Source organism: Peromyscus californicus, unplaced genomic scaffold, assembly GCF_007827085.1.
Source record: "Peromyscus californicus insignis strain IS unplaced genomic scaffold, ASM782708v3 Scaffold_20__1_contigs__length_68692818, whole genome shotgun sequence".
In the NCBI taxonomy this organism is placed as follows: Eukaryota; Metazoa; Chordata; class Mammalia; order Rodentia; family Cricetidae; genus Peromyscus; species Peromyscus californicus.
In genome coordinates this window covers 1,639,623-1,658,957 of record NW_026294503.1, presented here as the reverse complement: position 1 = coordinate 1,658,957, position 19,335 = coordinate 1,639,623, and the positions used below count along the sequence as shown (strand labels likewise).

Sequence of the window (19,335 nt, the reverse complement as noted above, 5' to 3'; positions counted from 1 at the left end):
TGCCTTTCCTTACCTAGACTGTAATCTTTCTGAGGGTAAAAACATTATTATTTCTCTACCCCTTCAGTAATTATTAGCACAGTGCCTATATGATCTCTACTAGAAACATCAATGAGGCACTGATTGGCCTCCGTATCAAAACAAAGATCTAAAAAACTAATAGATGTGGTGGCATGCAGCTGTAATCCCAGCATTATGAAGGTGGAGGCAGGAGGATTTTAAGTTTGAAGCTAGTCTGGGCTATAAAAACAGAGACATTAAAATATATTAAAAAACAAAAAAGCAAACAACCTAGAAAACTATGGCAGGCTGTTTAATCTGCTTTATACACTTAAGCTCACTCTAGCACTTTATATATAAAATATATATGTATGTATATGTTTTTTTTTCCTTTTCTAGATCAAGTTTTATCTATAAGGCTTACTCAAATGACAAGAAATGTAGCCAATATTATAACTTGAGAAACAATTACTCCCTGCACAAAAACCATGCTTCTTAGGGCTGGAGACAGCTCAGTGGATAAGAGCAATAGTTACTTTTCCAGAGGACCTGACTTCAGTTCCCAGCACACACAATGGGCAGCTCACAACTCTTTGTAACTCCAGCTCCAGGGGATCCAATACCTTCCTCTGGTCTACACCCATGCACGTACTTGTGGAAGTCAGAGGACAATTTAGGAGTCACTTCTTTTCTACTAACATGGTGATTCTGGGGATAGAATTTAGGTCTTCAGGTGTGGTGACAAATGCCTTTACACCTGCTTAGTCATGCTGTCAATCCTTATCCCCAAACCTTTTAAATGACCTCAGTATAGAATTCTTTTGTTTATAAATAAAGTTAACTGCTTAATAGGTAGATGATTCAATTTCCCTAACAATGGAAGTCTACTTAAACAATATCATCTGACAGTTTTGCTAAGCATTTTTTTTCTATTACAATATCAACATGAGTAACATGATTCTATTTTTGTATAAGAAATAACCTATAAAGCCAGAACTCACTCAAACAAAAAAATACTCAAGTCATAAATTACTTCTGGCATAATGAACAGTTAATAATACCACTGTAATATTTAAAAATATTTGGTAACATAGTTTTCTTTTAAAAATGACTTTGAAACCTTAACCACCTATCCAGTATGATTTTAGATTTTGGGGTTTCCTTAAATGGAAGACACATAGTCCTATCACAAAAAATCTTAACACGAAAGCATCACTTTTTTTATGTCCCTCTCTTTATGAAAAACTTTGCATACAATGTCATATGTTCCCAAGCTTACCTTTTCATTTTTCTTGTCTGTCTCTGGTGGCTGCTTTGCTGTTATACTTCGGGGAGTTCTAACAACTTCATCCTCAGCTACTTCAACAGTACGTCCATTTGGCTGCAGAGGTAACAAGAAAACACCATATCATCAAACTGGCTAGCTGGCCAGACCAAAGATTTTTACCTGAGAAATAACACATACAACAATCAAGTTCTTCTCTGACCCAAACTAATAAGGCTCTTTTTGTATAGTCATATTATCTAAATCTCAATGGACTTTAAAAAAAAAAAAAAAAAAAAAAAAAGAATGTTTTGTGATATAATGAATTAATTAAAAAAAATATATTTACTTTCATTATTGTATGAGTGTTTTGCCTTGCATTTTGGCCGTGTGTGTGTGGTCCCTGTGGAGGTCAGGAGCTAAATGTGGCTGTGAGCCCCTCTGTGGGTGCTGGGAATTGAACCCAGGTCTTCTCCAAGAGCAGCCAGTGCTCTTAACCACTGAGCCATCTCTCCCACTATAATGAACTCATAACAAAATTCCATACACAAATTTTCTGATCACACACAGGTATTAGTTTCTCTAATAAAAGAAACGAAACAGAGGTAGTATCAAGGTGCTCTGAAGTGTATACTCTGTGATGACCATTAGCTGAGTAATCTGAGAGCATCTCACCATCTCTGGATTTTATTTCTGTACCACAGAAGATGAGTTTGGCTCCATTCAAGAGTCAGTAAACTTTTTTTTTAAAAGTTTTTCTTTCTTTCTTTTTTTAAAATTATGTGTACATGTGTAACTGGGCATGTGAGTGTGAGGGCCAGAAGAGGATGTCAGACCTTCTGGAGCTTGAGTTACAAGCTGGTTGTAACCTACTTGATGTGGATGCTGGGAACCAAATGCAAGAGTGGTACATGTTCTTAAACAGTGATCTGTTTGTCCATCCCTTCAGCAAACCTTTTCTGTAGCAGGCCAGATAGAAAACATCCATAATAGTGTTTACTGAAATCTTCCATAGCAGCAAAAAAGCAGCCAAAGATGATATACAGATGAATACATGCTAGAAGACCCTAGTGTTGTTTTTAATTTTACAACCCACTGCCACAATCACAAACAAAACAGTTACTTCAGTGTTCCTAACATTTCTAAAGAGACCACACTTAGGTGTTTGTGGGCAGAATCAAAGTGATCCCCAAGTCTACTTTGTAATCACGATTGTTCCTACTGTTTTCACTCCATTTAAACAATTCTGTGCCCCATTAACAGAAATGGGTAGACTGAGGAGTTTGATAAAAGGGGCCTATGTTATCCATCTACCCTTTTTTCTGAATCCCATCACTTCTCACTTATTCATTCCTCTCATATTTGACACATTAAAGTCAGTAAATTAATGTACTAGTTTCAAAATATTTGCTTCTAATATCTGCAAATTAGACTTTTCTCAAACTGCCCATTATGGTGCAGCTCTGTACTAGGGGGAAAAAAAAGATTGTTGAAACTATATGTGTTTCTTATATGTTTCTTTGGCTCTTCACCCCACTCCATTTGTTTAGTCCTATTCTGGCTTGCTATGAATTTACCTTTCTAAATTTTTTTCCTTTTTTCTTTTTCATTTTTTTTTTTTCTTCAGAGCTGAGGACTAAACCCAGGGCCTTGCGTTTGCTAGGTAAGCACTCTACCACTGAGCTAAATCCCCAACCCCTCCTTTTTTCTTTTTTCTAAGATGCCTGTCTATATTCTAATGAGAGAGGAGGGGAAAAGTTGTGGATCTGGGTTGCTGGGGAAGTATGTGGGGGGGGGGGGGGGGAGGTCTGGGAGGAGTTGGGAGAGGGGAAATCAGAATCAGAATTTATCTATTTTAAATAGAATAATCTATTTAAAAATTTAAAAGTGTCTATAAAGTGATTTTACATGCATTTTTACAAATAATCAAGCAGCAAGCTGTGCAGTGGTGGTGCAGGCAGGTGGATCTCTGAGTTCGAGGTCAGCCAGGACTACACAAAAAAATCCTGTCTTGAAAAACCAAAAATCAAACAGGAGCTGGAGAGATGGCTCAGTGGTTAAGAACATTTGCTGCTCTTGCAGAGAACTGAGGTTTGGTTTCCATCACCCACATGGCTTACAACTGTAACTCCAATTCCAGGGAATCTGATACTCTCGTCTGTCCTTCCAGATAGATAGACACAGACTCATACAGACTCAGACACAGATACACACATGATGGACCTCCATGTATGCATGCAAAACTCATACACATAAAATACAAATAAATCTTTAAAAATATCAGGCTAATGAAGCTGGGAAAAGAGACCATTTCCATTTTAAAACTCAATTTGTAAGTTTTCCAAAGATTTGTGGCAGGAAATCAAAACAAAAGCTGTTTTCTTAGCTGCATAAATGTCTAATTAATCAACATTTAATCTGCTGGATCTTAAGCAGCCTGTTAAAATAGGACAGTGAAAGCCAAAACCAAGTTTCCTCACTCTTGATCTGGTTTTCTTTCTTCTGTGCTGTTTTTACTGCTCTTTGGTTAAAGGTAAGAAATCTCAGAAGGTAAAGTAGACTTAGGGACTTCTACATCAGGTACTCAGAACCAGCTGGTTTTACTTCCCAACCTCAGTCTTACTTGCTATTCTCATATGCTAGTTCTTTTAATTCTTGTCTTTTGTTTTTGAGGTGAAATCTTGCTATGTTGCCCAGGCTATCCTCAAACTCACTATCTTTCTCACCCATCTTTTGAGGTGTGGGATTTCAAGAGTGTGCTACTAGTTTGACCTCCTTTTTCTTTCTTCCTTCCTTCTTTCTTTTTGGTTTTTTGAGACAGGCTTTTTCTGTGTAGCCCTGGCTGTCCTGGAACTCCCTCTGTAAACCAGGCTGGCATCAAACTCACAGAGATCATCGTGTCCCTGTCTCCCAAGTGCTGGGATTAAAGGCATGTGCCACAACTGCCTGGCCCTCCCTTTTCTTTTAAAATAGAAACAATATCTCACTGAGTTGTTCAAATTGGCCTCAAACTCTTGGGTTTAAGCAAAGTTCCTGCTTTCAGCCTCCCAGGAAACTAAGCCTATATGGAAAAGTCACCACATCCAACTATCATAGACTATTTTCAGTTCATATTAACTGTCATCTCTAGCCAAACTTAACTGTTCTCATTTCCTGTGGTTGACCTGTCCTTCCTTCCTCTTCCTCTACTTACCCTTCCCACAAGACAAGGTCTCACTGTATAATTCTTGCTGGCTCTTGCTATACAGACCAGGCTGGCCTCTAGCCTCTAGAGGGCTAGGATTAAAGGTCATGTGCCATTGCACTTAGCCTGCCCCACTTTCCTATGTAACTGAAAGATCTTTACCATGTCTGCCTGTATGCCACCATTCCCACCATGATGACAATAGACTAAACCTCTGAACTGTAAGCCACTCCATTAAATGTTTTCCTTGTAAGAGTTGCCGTGGTCATGATGTCTCTTCACAGCAATAGAAACCTTAACTAGGACAAGATGCAACAGCTACAGTTAATCCCTGTGACTTAAAAGTACTTTTTCACGTGTGTGCCACAGAGTGAATGTAGATGTTAGAGGACAACTTCTGGGAGTTGGTTCTCTACTTATGCTGTGTAGATTCTGGGAACTGAACAAAGCTCACTGGGTTAGCAGCAAGCACCTTTATCCACTGAGCTTTCTTATCAGTCCTAATCACTGATTTTTAAAGCATTTTTCTTGATTTTACCCTTAACTTCATGATTTGTCAGTATGGGAAACTGTGTACCTATCTTCTAGGGTTCTTGTTAGAATATATCAAATGGGAGTACATGAAAACATACCTGTTCAAGAAACAGTTTCTTCACTTCTATTATCCCTTCCTCTTCAAAGGCATGATGCCCATGTGCCCTAACCTCATATTCAAATACTTGATGATACAATGACTTACGGTCATTTTTATACTATCAATCTCAAAATAAATTAAGACCTGGTGGTCAAAAGGTCCTGGACATGCAACAGACCCAATGCTCCAGACATAAATTCTTTCAGAAGTCAACAAATTACAACTAATAGGTAAACATTTTTTCTCCAAGGCTAAAAATAGTATAGGCTTGCTGAACCTATTTTAAAGAACAACAACTTGTTTAAATGTTTTACATCGGTATAGATTTTAATTTATTGATACAAATTTAAAGTTAACTTTGTTATGCTGTGTGTATATTTCTGCTCTTGTTTAAGGTATTATGTTTGTACAACTCATTTAAAATTGTAATGGATAATTTAAAAATAAATTAATAATTAGTCATCTATGATAATCATACTTGTAGTCATGTTAGTTAAGTCTTCTAGGTATACATATATTTCAGATAGATAAGTAATCTTCAAATACTTCAAAGACCTGCTCCAATCTGATATCCAATGAGAACTGAGATAAAGAACACAGTAGACATATGTCCATGTACTTCTTGCCTAGATCCTGATGATGTCTTCTAGAAGTTTAGCATTCTGTGTATCAGTTTCAAAATTATTAGTAGAGGTGGACAGAAAACAGGAAATGTAAAAAACGCTCCAGATAACACAAACTTACAACTTCCTATTTTGCTTGAATAATAACTTAAAAATATATCCAAGGCATTCTTACTCAAGAAGTAGAACACTGATCAATATTGTTAAATAGAACAAACACGAGTGTTCAAAGGGTTCATCTGTTCTTGGTATCTAAGAAGAACTTAGTTATTGATAGTCTTCTTATCCTAGGCCTCTGGCAGTATGAAGTAAAAAGATGAAAACATCTTGTCACATAAGCAAATGGAGCCAACATTCTGCAGCCTTTTTGTGGTAGTTTGAATAGGAATGGCCATTAGAGACTCAGGTATTTGAATACTTGGTCCATAGGGAGCGACACTATTAGGAGGTGTGGCCTTGCTGGAGGAAGTGTGTCGCAGTTCACTTCCTGCTGTCTGAGGATCAAGATGTAGAACTCTCAGCTCCTTCTCCCACCATGTCTGCCTGCAGTCACCCATCATAACAATTATGGACTAAACCTCCGAACCTTTTTTTGGTTTTGTTTTGTTTTTCGAGACAGGGTTTCTCTGTGTAGCTTTGTGCCTTTCCTGGAACTCACTCTGTAGCCCAGGCTGGCCTTGAACTCACAGAGATCCGCCTGGCTCTGCCTCCCGAGTGCTGGGATTAAAGGCATGTGCCACCACCGCCCGGCAAACCTCTGAACCTTAAGCCAGCCCCAAATAATTGTTTTCCTTAATAAGAGTTGCCATGGTCATGGTGTCTCTTTACAGCAATAAAACCCTAACTAAGACACTTTTAGAAAGTTATTTTTTCAGTAGAAACTTCTAATTCTAAAACTAAAGCAATAAAAATGTTAACTTAACTGGGGTAGTTGGGTTTGTTCTATGAATGCAATTTAATATCCTAGAAAATGCCATGGAAATCAGAAGTACAGTAGAAACAACACGACCTTCTTAGGCTGCAAATTTGGACATTGTTTTGTTTGTGAAAACTCCTCTGGTCTAAGACCTCAAGTATGTACACTCCTGCCTCCACTGCCTAAATGCTAGAATTACAGACATAAGATACCATGTCTGGCTTTCTAAGGTGATTTTTAGGGTAAGATCTAAAGACTGATAAGACTAATGGAGAAAGACTGTTCTAGAAGCTTTAACATTTGTTCAAGTAAAAAAATGAACTATGAAAACATTTCTGAAGAACCAAACTACCCCAAACAACAAACCACCAGTGTAGTTTAAAGTAACAAATAAGAAAAAGCTAACAGCTGGCTTTGAAAAGAAAGCAGGCGCTGGGTGACATAGGCTGTGGAAAGAGGTTTTGATTCAGAGTACAAAAACTACAAAGTGCTGGTTTTAGGACAGGATGGCGATTTATTGTTTCAAAGACTCCTTACTAGCTAAGCTGGCGGCACATACCTGAAATCACAGCACTCAGAGTCAGAACACCCAATACCATACTGACACTGAGACAGGAAGCTCCTGAGTTACAGGTGAGCCTGAGCTAACGAGAAAGACCATCTCAAAAAATAGGGGCTGGAGAGATGGTTCAGCAGTTAAAGTTAAGACAGTGGTTCTCAACATTCCTAATGCTGCGACTTTTTAATACAGTTCCTCATGTTGTGGTGACCCCAACCATAAAATTGTTTTCATTGCTACTTCATAACTGTCATTTGCTACCGTCATGACATACTGTAAATATCTGTGTTTTCCAATGATGTGAGGTGACTCCTGTGGAAGGGTTGTTCAAACCCAAAGGGTCACAACCCACAGGCTGAGAACCACTGAGTTAAGAGCAGTTACTGCTTTTGCAGAGGATCAGGATTCAATTTCCAACATCCACATGGTAGTTCACAACTATCCATAACTCCAATTCCAGGGGGTTTGACTCCCTCTTCTGACCTCCCTGGGTACCAAGCATGCATGTGGCACACAGTCATACATGCAGGCAAAACACTCACAAACAAAATTTTCTGTAAAAAAATTAAAGCAACAAACCTAAAAACAAACACACAACAAAACCCCAAAACAAAGACTCCTTACTAAGGTGTTGAGAAATTACTGGAAGCAGCCAATGGGAGAGTATTGCTCCAACAGGTGAGTTTGAAGGTTGCAGTCCCAAAAGACAGAGTAAACTTTTTGTAGACAAAACTGATGGCCCTTTGCTGATGGATTAGATACTGGAGTGGATGATTTTTGTTTGTTTTCTTCAGGCAAAGTATCAGAAAGCACAGGCTGGCTTCAAACTCCTGAGTCTCTAGCCACCACCTCCCAAGGGATTAAAATGCCCAGATGTTAAGGATGACTGTCAAGCCTTAGTTTGACTAATTAAATGAATGGTGATTTATATTTTACAGAAATAGGGAAAGCTAGGAGAGGGGCAAGAAACTGAGCTCTGCTTTGGAGATGCTAATGCTTGAAAATAAACACCAGGTTTCAATAGGAGAAAGGACAGACTTTGACACGAAGTTGATCCTTAGTATTCATAAATCCTGCACTGGTGATCTTGCCCACTCACAAGAACTATAGCCACAGAATCAGTACCTGAGGTACTTCAGCAGTCATGCAGTCTGAGGGCAGTCATGGATCTGCAAAAGACTTGAGTTGCTCCATAGGCACATTCTTAGCCAAGGTCAATGTAATATTGTGCCTTGTATTTTAGTTCTCATCATTAGAAACAAGTATCCCTTTAAGGCCTACTTGAACCACTTATATTGCACTTTTGTGCTTTCTGTTAGTGATTTCACTGTTTAAAAAGGCCTCACACCAAGGAGCTGAAATGTTGTCTAGCCTTCACAAGTGATTTATAAAAGGTCACAACTGAACTTTATATTAGACAAACTTCATTCAGATATAAATTCCAGTACCATCAGCTATGACTTCAATGTTAATGCATTAATTATAGTAAATAAAGCTAAAATGAGTTTTCTTTGAAGTTAATTCTTATGTGCTTCTAACTGAAACTCAAAGTGACAACTGTTAAAGATCACTCACCTAAAATCCTACAATCTTCTAAATCATTACTCAGATTAAAGGATCAAATTTAAAACCTGAACTGACCTGGAGCATGATGGAAAACACATAAAAGAATGATTTTTAAAAATGCCAATAGAATGGGCTGGAGAGATGGCTCAGAGGTTAAGAGCACTGGCTGTTCTTCCAGAGGTCCTGAGTTCAATTCCCAGCAACCACATGGTGGCTCACAGCCATCTGTAATTAGATCTGGTGCCCTCTTCTGGCCTGCAGTCATACATGCTGTATACATAATAAATAAATCTTATAAAAAAAAAGATTTAAAAAAAATTTTTAAAAAATGCCAATAGAAGAGAAAAAGAATGAAGGAAAGAAAAAAGTGCCCCTCCTCTCAGGTTTGGAGATAGAGCACCTGCAATTCACACCTAAAAGCAAGGTTTTATCAGAGGATAAAAATCAAACTGATATATTAAAAATATATAGGTTGAAAAAAAATCTTTTAAAAGACTCAATATAGCCACTCTACAAATAAAAACAAAGTTTTAAAATAAATCTTCAGGTGCTGGGTAGACGGCTCAATTGTTAAAGTACCAGTCATAAAAGCGTGAGGACAGGAGTTCAGCTCCCTAGCACCCACATGAAAGCTACTTGTATCTGTCACTCCTACACTGGGGTGCGGACAGGCTGGGATCCCTGAAGCTTGCTGGCCAACTAGTCTAGACAACTGATAAGCTCTACATTCAGTGAGAGACCCTGTTTCAAAAAACAAGGCGGAACACTGGTTGCAGAACATGGAAAAATCACATGAAATCAGGTACATTCACTGTGGTACATCATAAGACAGACATATATCAATTTGGGGAGCTTTCCATAATGTGAAAGGTGCTGTGTAGAGCCCTGGGAGAGGAAAAATATCAATGATCTTACCTAGCAACCTACCCTTCATGCTACAATACCCACCTGCCAGGCAATGTGTGCTAATTGGTGCCCCTGTGGAATGATTGTTATGGGGTAACAATTGGGGAGAATTTACGCTTGGTACTGTAAACCTGATCCCAAGCCCACGGCTGGAAAATGATCACATTCCCTGCCCTTTCCAACCTCCCAGATCCTCCCCACCTCCCTACCCAAACAACCCATGTTCTTTCTCCTTTTCTCACTCTCTTAAAAACAAAACAACAAAGAAAATCAAAACATAAAACCAGTAAGACAATTTTGTGGGGCGTTTGGTTTTTTTTGGTCTTTTAATGGGTTTTGGGTCTGGGATAATTTTCATTGATTAGGGGGGTTGGTTACAAGTTGTTGTCAAGGGTTAGGAAAAAGGCTAAGCAAAGGAGATTAGATTTAAGGTTCTTATTAAAAAAAAAAAGAAAGAAAGAAAAGAAAAATGTAAATACTTTACATTGGATTGGATTGTTTTATATTGCATACAAATTATATATATTGAAATTGATATTGTTAGAAAATGTTATATATATTTTTCTAATTGTACCGTTCATCTAACAATGTAATGCAATTTTCTGATCCTTGAATGTTATTACCAATTATTAGGATATAAAGAAATGAAAGTTAGTAGTTAGATATTATAATAGAACTTGTAGTTATATTAGGTATGTTTTCAAGATTGAGTAGATATATTTTAGATAGACAGGTTATCTTCAAACCCTTCAGAGATCTACAGAATATGGCATTTAAAATGTTTTAATAACTTAGAAATTTTTTCTTTTTTGTTATGACTATGAGACATGTCGGCTCCTGGCAGTACCAATCTACTTCAGAGAAAAAATGGGCATTGAAGAAACTGCATATGGAGTTAACTTTCATTGTGGCAAAAGTTAGCCACTGGACAACAAAGTATCCTCGAATCAACAGGACAAAATGGACAGACAGGACATAAAACAAAGGATTACTGATTCTTGCCAAAACAAGTGTGGTTATGGCTTTATCAAAAGGCATCTTCAGAGGCCAGGACAATATGGCACCATCCCTGAAGTGGCCTTCGCAATTCGAAAAAGGTACAGTGCCCTTTTCTTGGCTTCTGATGTGCAATGGAACAGTAGCTGAAACAGTTATTCTTGAAGAGTAACTAAGCTCACGCCTCTCAATAGTAGACTGGCATTTGATGGAGGGATATGGAGAAGAATGGGATGCTGAGATGAAGCCATATATACACAGCCAAGAAGAATGGACAGCTGAATTAAAAAACCATCAACAATTTCCAGAATTTAAAATCCTGAATCATGACATGACACTAGTGGAATTCAGGTGTTTCTGGTACTGGAACATGGACTACTCTCACTCAATGTGAGGTTGAACTGTTGACCTTGTGTACATCCTACTTCACAAATGAGTCTGTCAGATATGCTAAGCCTATAGGCTGAAGATGATGCCCCAGCACTTCGGAGAAACCTCAGGTGGCTGTCCAGACAGCTGTCTGTTTCTGTCAACTCACAAATTTTTTGGAAGTTGCTTATGTGCACTTCCTGTTTTTATTTTTGTTAGCTAGTATTATTTCCTTCTTGGGTCTCTGAGGGAGTTGAAGATTAGTTAGTTATAGTTGAAGTTTAGTTAGTTATAGTTGAAGATTTATTAGGATACATTTTGGACTTACCAAAATAGGATAGATAATGAAATTATTTTCTCTGAATTTGTCAAATACAAATGGACTAGACATTGTTTAGGTATTTATTACTTGTATATATTGTATATAGTTATTGTACTTTTGTATATAGTTTTTCTTATATTAGTTATAAGCTTTTTCTTTTTTTTCCTTTTTATTAAAATAGAAAAGGGGAAATATGGTGATATTTTATTTGTATTAAAATATTATTTGTATGTTAATAAATAAAGTTGCCCGGGGGTCAGAGCTATTAGCAAGCCATAGGAAAGCAGGGCAGTGGTAGCGTACGCTTGTAATTCCAGCACTTGGTAGGCAGAGCTGGGTAAGTCTCTGTGTGTTCAGGGATACAGCCATTATTGGATACACATGCCTTTAATCTTAATACCAATCATGGAAAACCTGGAGGCCTATACAGATAGGCCGTGAGGAGGCGGTCATGTGGTTGGGTTTACAACCAATGAGAAGGCAGGACAGGAACTCTATATAAAGACTTTAACACAGGGGTAGCTCTGGTTCGGAGAGGTAGGACCACCGCAGGAGGAAGGTTTTGGCTCTTAGCTCTGACCTCTTGGCTTTCTTCTTTGCATTGGTTCCGTGTTTATTATTTAATAGGAAGGTTGGATACATCTACACAATTTAGTTAAAACCCTGGCAGCAGGGGGCGCTGGGGGGCTAGTTACTATTCTTACTGTGCTTAAATGAACATGATATCCAAACTGCTTTTCTAAAAATGTATGTTTATGCCCATAGATCAGTATTGCTCTCAACCTTGGCCAGAAGCTTTCTGCAGTGGGCAGTAGTTAACGAAGTGACTCATGACCAATTACAACAGGAATGTTCGGCTCCAAATGGGATACCTATATCACACACACACACACACACACACACACACACACACACACACACACACACCCCCCGCACGGCTCAGAGAACACTGTGGAAGATGCGGAGGAAAGAACGTAAGAGCTGGAGGATGAGGATGAGGATGAGCACTGCGAAATGCCATCTTTTGGACACAACATGGCTACTGTACTAAAAAACAAACAGCAACTGTGTTACCTGCCCAACAGCTGCCAAGATCAAGCTAGTCAAAAGTCCCTCATGGATGGGGCAGGAATTCACAAGGAATCATTCTAAGCTAAGCAGTTATTAATAGTTGACAGCAGCTGGGAGAGGAGTCATTTTGCTTTGGGGTGTGACTACTGGTAGGTTACCTAAATTAAGGTGGATGGGATGGCTCCATACCCTCGTACCTTTGTACATAAAAGTAGCACTAATTGGACTCAGTGGGTCACTGAAAAAAAGAGAGCATATGTGAAGTTGGGGGCATCTTAGAGGGAATCAGAGAGTAGTAGGTATGGGTATAATCAAAATACATTTTATATATATAATATATATGAAGTGTGTATATATATATATATATATATATATATATATATATATATATATATGAAGTTTCAAAGAATAAGCAAAAATAATATAGTAAGAAATAAAGTTTTCTCCAGTGGAGTGTTACCAGGTATAATAACCACATTCCAAGGCGGGCTCCATGCTCAGGAGTAGTTAGTCAGCACAAAACAGACTCATGGTTTTTCGTACACCTTTTGTTTTGGTATGTATGTATGTATGTGGGTATGTCTTACTGGTTTTGTTTTGTTCTTTGTTTTTTGTTTTGAGACAGGGCTTCTCTGTATAAACCTGGCTGTCCTGGAACTCACTCTGTAGACCAGGCTGGCCTTGAAATCCAGAGATCAAGAGGTCTGCCTGCCTCTGCCTCCTGAGTGCTGGGATTAAAGGTGTGCACCACCCACCACCACTGCCTGGCTTATTTTGTTTTTGAGAGCACAGAGAATGAAAGAGAATATGGAAGTTGGGTGGGTAGGGTGGTGGGGAGGACCTGAGAGGTTGGAGAGGGCAAGGAATGTGATCAAAATATATTGTATAAAAATGAAAATAAGGGGTTGGGGATTTAGCTCAGTGGTAGAGCGCTTTTTAGCTCCAGTAAAAAAAAAAGAAAGAAAATTAACTTATTAAGAAAAAGAAGGGGGGGGCGCTGAAGGAGCAGTTTAGAGTGCTTGCTGCTCCTCTAATGGGGTTCAATTCCCAGTACCCAATATGATGGCTCACAGCCATCTGTTAACTCCAGTTCCAAGGGATTCATTGCTCTCCTCTGTGTCAATGTGTGCACACCCGTGCAGGCAAAACACTCAAACACATAATAAAATGTTTAGGACAAAAAGAAAGAGGAGATTGAAGAAGATATCATATCCAACATTGATTCTGGCTTCTACACTCATACATGCACATATTCACACAAACAATGCATTTTGAAAATAGGGGTTGCATGACTTAAGAGAAAATTAATAATGGAATGAAACAATAACAGTAAAATTATATGTAGGCAAAATATCCTGAAATATAGAATGCTGAGTCATAGAAACTAGTAGTTTATATCACAGAATCCACCTGAGTAAGTGGCTCAACTAAAAAAAAGAGTCTTTTGGACAGTCTTGCTGTGTAGCTGAGAGTGACCTCAAAGTCAAGGTCCCTGGGCCTCTGCTTGCACCCTAGGTGCACTACCACTGCCTGGCTAGAAAGATCCTTACTGTGTTTTGTCTCACACCATAGTCAAAAATGGCCTGGACCTCAGTATGTAGCCCAGGCTAGCCTTAATCTCAGTTAATTCTCCAGCCTCAATACTGACATTACATACAAATATGTGGCACTCTAACTAGCTTAGAAAAAAAGGTCAGTTGGATATAGTGGTGCACACTTTTAATCCCAGCCTTCCAGAGTAAGAGTCACGTGGACTCCTGAATTTGAGGCAGGACAGCCAGAGCTACATAGTGAGACCTTGTCTCTAATCAAGTAAACAAACAAAAAGAAGAAAAACAAAAGTTGGTATAGGCCGGGTGGTGGTGGCGCATGCCTTTAATCTCAGCACTCGGGAGGCAGAGGCAGGCGGATCTCTGTGAGTTTGAGGCCAGCCTGCTCTACAGAGCAAGTTCCAGGAAAGGCGCAAGAAACCCTGTCTCGAAAAACAAAAACAAAAAACAACAAAAAAAACTTATAGTATAAACTTTATAGCTCTATTCCACTGAGTGATTTTCAAATTAATCTGTTATGGATACAAATAAAAAGCCAAGCAGTGGGGCACATCTGCAGTGCCAGAAACTTGGGCAGAGGTTGGAGGACCACTTGAGCCCAGGAGTTCCAAGTTCAGCTTGAACAGTCAGGTACAAGAAAGCAGATTCTCTGGATTCTGTTCTCAAGTTAGAACTAAAGGTCTGAGACATGGCTCAGGAATCTCTCAGGCTTTTCCATTAATTCGATTCAACCTCTTACTTTAAAATCAACCACTGTGATCAGGCATTTGGTGCCCCCTGGGAACAAAGTGGGGCTGTACTGTTAATGTTTTGATAAAGTCCCTCAGTATCCACTGGGGAGGGATTCCAGAACTCTCAAGAATACCAAAATGTACAGATGCCAAGTAGCTTATAAAATAAAATGCTATATTGGTATGTCACCCACACACATCCCCATACACTTGAAATCATCTTTAGATTAATAATACTTAGTCCAAAGTAAATATTATGTACACAGTTGTTATACCGTATAGGTTAAGGAATGACAAGGAAAAAGTCTCTACCTAATTTAGTACAGCTGCAGTTTTTAAAAAATCATTGCTTTTTTTTTTTTTTCCAGAGAGGGTAGGGGTCTCATTTGTCTCAGGATGGCCTCAAGCTCCTTAAATTGTAGGAGATGACCTTGAAAGTCTAATTCTCCTGTCTCTACTTTGAATGTTGGGATTATAGAGGCATATGCCAAGACCCCAGTTTATGCAGGGCTGGCCACTGATTCCAGGGATTCATGCATGCCAAGTAAGCACTCTACCAACTTAGCAACATCACCAGTCCCTAAAAATAAATTTTGATCTTTAGTTGGTTTAATCCATGAAAGCAGAGCACACACGAGGAGTGGATATGTACAGACATCTTCCATAACGAGCATAAAGCTCCCTGAGAAGTCACTGAGCTTTTTACTTTTGTGTCCCCTTCATAGTATGACATAAAACACTCATTTTTCCTGCTTTCATCTTATAACTAGGCCTTGTTTTTTTCCTCCCCTAAGTAAAAACGTAGCACAGTACAAGGAATATAATGAACAGGAAGGAATATAATGAACAGGAAGTAATGAAGTTAATACTTAGCCCTAAAAAGCAGTATTTTTTAAGGGGAGGGCAGGAGCGGTGTTAGGCCTTATAATCAAACAAAAAGCCAATTTTGTGGGTCACAAACTGCTTAAAGAAAAGTAAGTTTGTGCCTGTGCTGGAATGTAAAATATATTTCTGAGCTGTAGTCGAGTTTTAAGGTCATAACTTCTTCAATAGTTACCCATTTCATCCAATTCACATTCAATGATCCAACTCCTCAAAGATCTCAGTAGACTTATTTATTATCCATTTCCCCTTCCTCAACACAAATGAAAAGGAGGATGCCGGGCGGTGGTGGTGCACACCTTTAAACCCAACACTCGAGGCAGAGTCAGGTGGATCTCTGTGAGTTCAAGGCCAGCCTGGTCTACAGAGTGAGTTCCAGGAAAGGCGCAAAGCTACACAGAGAAACCCTGTCTCGAAAAACCAAAAACAAACAACAACAAAAAAAAACCAAACAAATGAAAAGGATGATGGGCCAAATCTCAAATAAGATGTACATTTTTCACAGAAGTGTGTTCCTCCTTCAGATGAGTCATCTGGTGTCATGATGCAGTTCAAATGGACTCTTAGAGTACCTGTCTCTCAACTCAAGTCCATCTGAAATTCTAAACATTCTAAAGAGGCTTTGAAATTTTCATAACCTGCCACAATCCACACAGGCCTTAGGATTAATGTATGTGGTTTGTTTCAAGATCACCTTTACTCTGAAGCCAAATGTTCTACTTTCATCAGAACATTACTTAATCCTTTGTTTTCTGAACTTTTAATTATGCATAGTCTACGTGGGTTATTTTCTCTGAACCTAAGGAAGTATTATTACACTGATACTCTTCTACATTTCTTTCCTATCCTATTTTTTTACTTACCAAGCAAAACATGAATACTTAGGAGATGAGCTGTCAGTCTTTTTTGTATTGTTACTAACAATATTCTTTTTTGAAGTGAAACCCAGCTTCCTGAATTAACTTCCCTAAACTTCTCAAACTGGAATTAGTCTCTACCGTCCAAATCACACCAACATGTGTTCACACTCTATTTTGCAACCGAGGGCCCATGAATACACTATTTATGAATCTGTCTCCCACACTAGCTCCCATGATTGACTAACTCCTCTGTGCACACCTTGCACCACTCATTAAACATATCAGAGTGCATCTCTACATGGTAAGAACCTGGTATTGGCTTACTGAATTGTTCTAAAAAGGTTAAGGGTTACATTCAGATGATACAAAAACAGGAAGTATTTCGTTCCTTGCTCCTCCTCCTCCTCCTCCTCCTCCTCCCCCTCTGTCTCTGTCTCTCTCTCTTTTGACACAGGGTTTCTTTATGTAGCTCTGGCTGTCCTGTAACTCACTATACTATGTAGATCAGGCTGGCCTCAAACTCAGAGATCCGCCTGTCCCTGCCTGCCCCTGTGCTGGGATTAAACACATATGCCACTACATGCTGCTAATAGATCGTTCTCATGTTGTACATTTGTTATATTCTCAACTGTAAAGTATTTTAAAAATAGGTAAAACCAGTCAGGCGTGATGGCGCAGACCTTTCTTTGATTCCAGCACTGGGGAGGCAGAGGCAGGCGGATCTCTGTGGGTTCAAGGCCAGCCTGGTCTACAAGGGGAGTTCCAGGACAGCTAGAGCAGTTACACAGAGAAACTCTGTCTCGGAAACACCCTTGCCTGCCCCCGCCCCAATGTAAAACCGGCTAGTAAAACAGTTGAGTAGGTAAAGGCACTAGCCACCAATCCTGACTACTAGAGTTCAGTCCCCAGGACCCACGTGGTGGAAGGAGAGAACCGACTCCAACAGGACTGACTTCCGCATGCGTGCCATGGCACAAGATCTCCCCAACAAAGAAATATAAAAATTATATGTATGATGGAGAAATGGCAACACAGAATACATTAGTAAAACACTAAGGCCTGATAAAAATAGGTTACCTTTTGCATTTTCACACGTGGTCCAGCAAACTGGGACCCTCTCTCAACTTCAGCTTTCTAATCTATTACCCCCTTTTACTTCATTTAAAAAAAAAAGCCTCCACTCAGGACTGTACTACAGACTACTTTGCTGAACTTGCCTTAGCTTTTGCTCAGGTCATATATCTCAAAGGAATATTAGATAGCCAGATCCTTTGTGCTCAGCTCCTGTGCCAGTCCCTCCACCCCCACCAAATCAAGACAGAGCAACCACTTCCCTTTAACATTTCCAACTAAGGTGGAAGTATGTCTAGATCTGGACCCTTTTAATCCTCTTTAAGCCAGAGTTTTTAGGTCACCGTATATCCTCCACTAGCTACGGTCTCAAGTCTCAATGTGGCCAGAGATAGACATCTCTCTCCCAGGCAGTCTTTCCAGAACTTCCCAACGTCAGCGTAAGGTTCCACTAACCTCCACATGCAGCCTACTTCTACAGGCCTCTAGGAAGGGTATGCAGTTGGTGCGGCCAAGGTTCCCAGATGAAGGCTTCAAGTTTGGGCACTTTTATTCCTACCCCTAGAGTTAATTTCCACCCAGGAAACTCGACTTTCCTACGGATTCTTACACTTTCCGACTATCCCCTACTCAAGGAACGTGCTCACCTATCACTTCGTCCTCAGCTCTCGCTTAACCGCTCTGGCCCCCCCTTGCCCACCCGGCTCCTCGTCCCTACTCACTTTGGGCTTTTCTGGCAGCTTCTTCCGGTTCTTCTTCTTTTGCTCGTCGCTTCTGAGAGTCTTCAGTTGGGCTGGGTCTTCGGGGGCCGGGGCCGACGCGGCCGCCTCCTCCCGCTTGCGGGGCGGGCTCCTCCGCTTCTTGCGGGCGCCGGCGCAAGCCGCGGCCCAGCCGTAGCCTAGCAGGAAGAGCAGCAGCAGCCCGAGCGCGCCGGTGCCCACCAGGATCACCCAGCCCGGGTACCGCTTCGGCTCCAGCCCCAGGTCGAGGCCCAGTTCGGTGCGCAGAAAGCCTAGGCCGACCGAGAGCAACTCCCGCAGCCGGGCAGAGCCCTCCTCGGCCTGCTGGGCCAGCTCGTCCTGCCAGCTCCGTGCAGCCATCTTCCCTCCCGTCAGAGACACTCGCGGGATGACGCCGGGGCGCACGGACGCCGCTGGAAGAGCCGTGGGAGGCGACGAGGGCCGCGACACCTCAGGCCGAGCGCATCGCGGCCGCCCCTCACGCCGGAGCGGGGGATTGGCGGCCGCCGCCGCGGGGAGGGCCAAGGGGCTCCCAGTCCCCGCAGCCGGCCTCACGCCGCCGCCGCCAGGAGGACAGGGGGCGGCGGGGACAGAGTGTCTCCAGAGGCGGCCGCTAAGCGGCGTCGGGGCGCCAGCGCCAGGCCCCGCTGTCCTCCCCCGGCGGAACAATGGCGGCTCGGGCTGCGATACACGCCGCGCGCGGAGGCCGGCGCGAGTCACGTGGATGTTGTGGGCGGGGCGGGGTCACGTGGGCTCGGTGGGCGGGGCCTGCCGGTATCTGGTTCGGGGGTTCCCTGGCGCCGCGAGTGACTGGCGGCCTGTGGCGGCGCGGAGCTTCGGGAGCGGGGGGCGAGCGGCCTGGCTGCGGAAGCCCTGCGGGCCCGGGCGCTCTGGGAGCGGGGAGGGACGCAGGTGTAAGGCGTGCGCGCGAGCGACCCGGCGAATCCGTCCCGAGTGTGAGCAGGCTTTCCCCGCGCTTTCCTGCAGTGGTCGTGCAGTGGAGCGGCTTTTCCTCCCTAAGGTCGCCGGTCCGTTGGATGCTTCCAGAGGGGGCTCCGTGGAGTCTGAGGCCGCGGCACGTGTAATTCCCA

The 19,335-nt window shown here is 41.3% G+C and overlaps 1 protein-coding gene across 5 annotated transcripts in view; it reads right to left on the bottom strand.

The window, feature by feature from the left end:
* Mtdh (metadherin) overlaps positions 1 to 18,884 on the bottom strand; it is a 53,127-nt gene extending 34,243 nt beyond the window's left edge. The window contains exons 1-2 of one of the 5 annotated variants that reach the window (XM_052747587.1): positions 18,227 to 18,884; positions 1,280 to 1,381 (exon numbers count right to left, since the gene is read on the bottom strand). In XM_052747587.1, coding sequence (XP_052603547.1) covers positions 1,280 to 1,381; positions 18,227 to 18,604 — 480 coding nt within the window. In that variant the 5' untranslated portion in view covers positions 18,605 to 18,884. The remainder of the gene's footprint in view (positions 1 to 1,279; positions 1,382 to 18,226) is intronic. The other 4 variants (XM_052747588.1, XM_052747585.1, XM_052747589.1 and 1 more) reach the window with 4 other exon arrangements.
* Positions 18,885 to 19,335: the final 451 nt, after the last annotated feature.